General features: G+C 38.0%; 1 protein-coding gene across 2 annotated transcripts in view; it reads right to left on the bottom strand.

The window, feature by feature from the left end:
• Positions 1-6,052, bottom strand: part of gdap2 (ganglioside induced differentiation associated protein 2) — a 29,974-nt gene that overhangs the window by 4,597 nt on the left and 19,325 nt on the right. For both annotated transcript variants that reach the window (XM_035677166.1, XM_035677165.1), the window contains exons 12-13: positions 1,838-1,892; positions 812-955 (exon numbers count right to left, since the gene is read on the bottom strand). In XM_035677166.1, coding sequence (XP_035533059.1) covers positions 812-955; positions 1,838-1,892 — 199 coding nt within the window. The remainder of the gene's footprint in view (positions 1-811; positions 956-1,837; positions 1,893-6,052) is intronic.

The following is a 6,052-nucleotide window of genomic DNA, read 5'->3' as shown; positions in this document are numbered from 1 at the left end:
ACGTACTCGTGTGGACGGGCCCTATATGTAACTCAATATGTAACCGTGTGTCTCTTGACACCTGCGATTAATGTGAAAAACAAAAGCAGCCGCAGACACATACACTCAAATATATATAAGGAAGTCAGTCAGTTTTACACATCAGAGCTCTTTTAACCTTTTTAAGTTAAAACATGGGGTAACCAGGATCATTCAAATTTAAGATGTTTTCCAGACAGTTATTGGATATTTTGGCTTGTATTTAAGAAAATCCATATGGCAAGCTAAGGCTGAAAAGCATTGGCCCTGAACCCCCTTAAAATGTTGAGGGACACATCTTCTGCAAGCTACTGGAGAAGTTCCAGCACTATTTATAGACAAGCTAAACCCATCTTACCGGATCTGGTTGTTTTAGTAAACCAGTAGCGGGATTCACCTTAAGCCCTGCCCAAACTCAATGATTGCTATATTACTGTACTGTTTTATATGGCATGCTAATGTTATCATTGTAAGAACACACAACTTTAGATTCTTCAGTTTACACATTATTTTAAATATAGAGAATATGTTATTAAAATATCTAAAAAGGATTTATCTGAAGGCGAGGGACTGAATAAAGAGGTTGGAGAGTTACCTTCTTCCAGGTAATGTGGTATGTGATATGTGATATTTTAGGTGATTAGGTCAGCAGCTTGCATGACCATGGAGTTTCATGAAGAGTCATAGACTATACAGTCATAGAATAGAGTGAGATGGATATACAGTAGATTATGCGCCAATGATATCCATGTGTGCATCTGTGTGTGCGTTCAGGACTCATCTTGCTGCTTACCCGTGCGTCATATTCTAGGACAAACGGCGGGATGTCGATCTGCTCAGGTTTGATGCAGGTGAAGAGCTGCTGCAGGTTGTCCAGGTAGCGAACCTTGTCCTTCATCCCTGACACGCTGAAGGTGGTGAAGAACCATGTTGAGACCTTAAAGGAGATAATGTATAAAGAGAGGAAATAAGAAAGGAACTCTTTATCAGTTATAGATTTAATCTTTATTTTATGTTAGCAGGATATTAATCTTGCCATAACCAACAAAGACAGAACTGAATACAACTTTTTAAAGCAAACAACAGAACTAAATTAAGCCTAATGAACCTTTAATGATCCCCAAGAGGAAGCTTGGCCAAAATGTACTGCAATTCCAGTAAACAAAGAAACGGATATAAACCAAAAAGCACTCAGACAGTGCATTTGTCCGCCAAAGCTGCACAATTCCCTAGATATGTTGTTTTAATAACAGACAAATATTTACATATATTTTGATTTTGCATCTGGATCAGGATTAGCATTTAAATACACATTTTGGATAATTCTTCATCTTGGGAATGTTAGAGCTTTGTCCAAGGACAGAAGTGTGGGGTGGACACATACTGCTGAGCTATTTAAAATGATAATTTCTGTGCACCTGGCAAATTTCTGAAGGGCTGATGTGTGTTTGTGCAAATTAAACTTTACAACAGCACAAAATCCATTAAAGTCATGGCAAGTAATGTGAAGTAGGACACAACTGTAAAAGAAATATGCCAACCAAGTACTGTATAGTTAAAAAGCACTACATACAAAAACAATGAATGACAACTTTGTTTTAACGTAAACCAAATGTTTTACAAAATGTAGGGAACACGTTTGAAGTGGTGACAAGTTAGTGTGAAAATGGTGGAACATATCTCTCAATAGATATATGTAGTAAGGCTGTCATTATGAGCCGAAATATACAAATTATTCATATGAATTTTATGAATCAAAATGTGTAATCAACCAGTAAATAAACAGAATGGCAATAACTCTTCCCATAATAAATCTTACCTTAGATCGAAATGTTGGATGTACAAAGTAGAAGGCCTTTAAATTCTTTTTAAACCTGCAATACATAAAACAGAAAACCTTAGCAAGAAAACTTCACAGCAAGCAACAATGAAGAGGACTTAAATGCAACAGAGAGGATAAAAAGAAGAAAATTAGTGAGTAATGGCATAGCAAGTGAAAGAGAAGACAAGATGTGTTGTCCCAAACAGCCGTAGATATTTTTCTCGTCTGTTCAACAATGATGCTGTTTGAGCTAATTACAGTTCTTATATTTGTTTTCAAACTAAATTAAAATCTAACACATTAATTCCCAGGTTAGAATATTAAAGCATATGCTTTCTATATTTCTTCAATATATTATCAGACCCCAATATACATGCACAGTATTACTCTGTGCTATAGAGGTCTACTATTGTCCTCCAACTATTAAAAACACAACAGTGAGCCACAGTGTTGCACTCAGAGAAATGTTCCATCATTACCATGAACACACAGACGTTAGTTTATTTTGAGTCAATCCCACACACAGTCTGCTGCCATAAATACTCACTATTGCACCAAATGTGTATTAACCCAAAGCGAAAAATTGCAATTTCCCCCTGTTTTAATAACATTTGCTAAATACTACAATTCCAAGTTATAATTATTAAGCCTTCTTTTCAAATTAAACTATATACAGTATTTGTAAAAATCCAACTGGATACACGATGAATCACTGTTGGATCACATCATTCAGAGCAAAATGAAGCTTAATTTTCACGACAATACCATGTATTATTAAACAGATGACAAATTCATGTCATTTTAAAATATTTTAGGGAGAGCTCAGACATGAAAGTGAAGCATTTCTGGGGCATCTAGCCATACCAAGTAAGCAGTGACACCCTTAATAAGAGTAACAGGGTTTAAAGCCGATGCCAGTGAGCATTCGTTTTGCTGTTTGCCGTGTCCTCCTTGTCAACCGACTGAACCTCACAGCTCTGCAGCTGACACAGGAAGAAAAAAAATGTTTCCGTTCATAGATCACTTATTATTGCATTTGATTGAACCATCCATTCTGTATATGTTCAGTTATTGAATAAACACTGCACTTGGGGATTTAATGCAACACATGTCATTTGCTATTCTTCAGTCCACTGATGATTAATGACTTTGTCAGCTGGATGGGCTATTTGTAACCACACAAGGAGTGGGATTCAGGATGGTGAAGGATGGGAGATATATCTCAAAATATCAACTTTTTTCTTTTTCAGCCTGATCCCAGTAGGGTTCACTGCAGTGTATCATCTGTAGATGATCCACATATTTTGATTTGGCAGAGGCTTTTTAGACTGGATGCTTTTCCTGACGCAACCCTCCCAATTTATTTGGGCTTGGGACCGGCAATTAGGAATGCACTGGCTTGTGCATCCCCAGTGGCCGTGGGTTTAGTATCCAGCCCAAGTACACTTGCGATGATAGAGAGGGTCTCAAATATCAACTATCCAATTCAAATGTTAATTTCCATTTTGTTTGTCTACAAATTTTTCCGTGTTATTCTGTATTGGACAATGTTAATGGACGGTGTATTGTACTATGCTACTAATCAGATGCCAGAACCACTTTAACTAAACTTGTCCCTAAGGGTAAGTCCAGTCGTCAAAGGAAACTCATTTTAGTCACTGGTCTCCATGATCTCATACAAAGAGCTCATTAACAGAGGTGAGGATTGGAATATACTGGTAAATTGAGAGCTTCACCTTCAGACAAAGCTCTTTTTACTACGAAAGTCTGGATTAATGCAGCCAAAACCCAATGCACCAATCCGTCTGTCAATCTCACACCCCATACCAGTATCACTTATGAAAGGACTCCAAGACACTTGAACTCCTTCAGTTGGGACAGCAACTCAGTCCCAACCAGCAGGGAGTAATCCACCATTAACTGGCAAAGTACCACAAACTCAGAACTGGAGGTGCTGACCCTCATCCCAACCACTTCACCCTCGGCTGCAAACCTCCCCAGTGTGCTGGAGGTCATGGTCCATTGAAACAAGAAAACCACTCATTGGCAAAAAGCGGAGATGCAATCCTGAGGTCACCAAACCAGTATAAGCCAGTTAAACTGGTGATTCCCGAATAATTAGGAGCACACTCTCCAAGTTTACTTGTCTTGAAGATGGGACCACCAGTCACGAGTCACTGTCTCTTGATTTCCATGTGACAGTGAAACAGGAGCCTCAGGGTCAATCTCTGACACCAACAAACCTGAATTAACCTAAACTGATCACTAAACTAATATCAGCAGTGACTGACTAGCTTTTACAGACTAGGCAGCACTGGTAGTGGAGACTTGGCTGTTCATTTTATGGCAGTACACTGACAATAGCTCACGACATTTGCAACAGTTTATATTGTGTTATACCACACACAAACACACGCGCAGTGGGGGTCTGGCTGGGATAAACTGCATCTGTTTAAATAACACAAAAACAGTTGGCCAAGAGGAAAACTTGATATTTTAGTTGACAAACTAACTTAGAGGGGAATCAGGAGTACTAAATCATGACGTGGAGATCCTGCTCTGGTCCAGTGCCGGACCCAAAGAGGACAAAAATAATGACCAACTTCACAAGCTCATCTGTCTCCTGGAGAAAGTAATCAAAATCTTAGCCAGACAGTTTTGGAAACTTTTGTGTTCATGTTTGGCTTTAGTCTGCTGGTTAGGTTGTCTGGAGCCAAAATGCATCTGCAGCAAATCAATAGACTGATGGGTTGGACATGCTGGACATGCCAGGTCAGGGTTAGTGGTTCCATTGCCTGCGTAGAACTGCCTCCCAGAGCCAAAAGAGCAGCGACTGCTTGAGAAGGGAAACTGAGAAAAATTGCTTCAGAATTAGTCACACATACTGAAAAAAAGGAGTTGAGACATGAGTACAAACTGTAAGACTTACAGTCAGTCTACTAACACTTACAGATTAATGTTGTGTTTATATGAAATTTGACCCCTACACATGATCTGAAATATAAAAGAATTTTGTGCTGCTTGCTCTGTAGAGTAGACTAAGCACAGCAAGTACCAGAGGAAAGGGTTTGGTTTCCACTGCGACTGCCTGAACCTACAATGTTGCAAAGTAAGTTATAGCAATCCTCTGAAAAACCTAATAAAAATGAATCATGGAATAAAGGAAAAAAAAAGATGACTGCTCACTAAATAACTGCAATAAATAACATAGAAAGCTACTGAGCCTATATCACTGCTAAAAGACAAACCTTTTGGAAGGAACAACTTTGTGTTTTTCTACTGAAATTGTTTCAAACACAGGCAACCAAAGAGCAATATATAAGTCAAAAGTTCAAATTAATATCTAAGTCTGACCAATCCTTCTTCAATGTTCTCATGAGCCAAAGCTAAAAGTTTGTAGAGAGTTTGTGGGACTTTAAATAACCTTGACATTTTAAGGTGATTAGCATAACACTCTGAGCTATGAGATGAATCAGCAAAGTGTACTAAACCAGTCCTCGTTACTGTTTATGACTGAATTGGGTTTCCCTGTTCCAATGAAAGGGGAAGTTGAATGAAAGGGTCTTCATTCATATTCAACGTATGAATGGGACATTTTGTCTTGCGCTCTTTTTGTTTGCTCTCATTACTGTGTGACTAAAATAAAGCACATAACCAGCACATGACTTTGACAGCCTTTGGGTGACAAATGTGTCATGTAGAATGAAGGGAAAACATCAGGAATATGTTTGTCGTACAAGACTTAAGTGTTTCACTGAATTTTCCAGACAGAAAAAAGTTAAGAAAGGGGTGGTGAAACCAACTGAATGACCAGTCTCAGAAAGTAATGAGGAACACGGGGGTTAAAAGTTATATAATGACTGCATGGAGTTTCCCACTCACACAGGAAGCTTGTTTGAGTTGTGGTTTCTAAAAACTAGAAAGAGACTAGAATTACAAAAGTGTAATTAACACATTGAGCCCTGGAGTTTTCTCTTAAGTAGCTTTCAACTTAGAAAAACAAAGAAATTATTTTATTTTCAAAGCTATGACAGTATATCCTATTTTTATGTTCTGATGTTGAAGGGTGTTATACAACAAACTTTACTTGCTTTAAATGCTATATTAAAGCTACAGCTAGCTTAATTTATGCTGACAGTGGATTAAACAATAAAGGATCATTCTGGTTTATTATCAATTGATTTAAATGTTTAGCCAACTTTGAGACATACA

The sequence above is a fragment of the Morone saxatilis genome, unplaced genomic scaffold (genome assembly GCF_004916995.1).
Source record: "Morone saxatilis isolate NCDOM2014 unplaced genomic scaffold, NCSU_SB_2.0 Contig5, whole genome shotgun sequence".
Taxonomy (NCBI): domain Eukaryota; kingdom Metazoa; phylum Chordata; class Actinopteri; family Moronidae; genus Morone; species Morone saxatilis.
The sequence above is the reverse complement of the archived record's forward strand: the minus strand, read 5'-3'. Positions and strand labels throughout refer to the sequence as shown.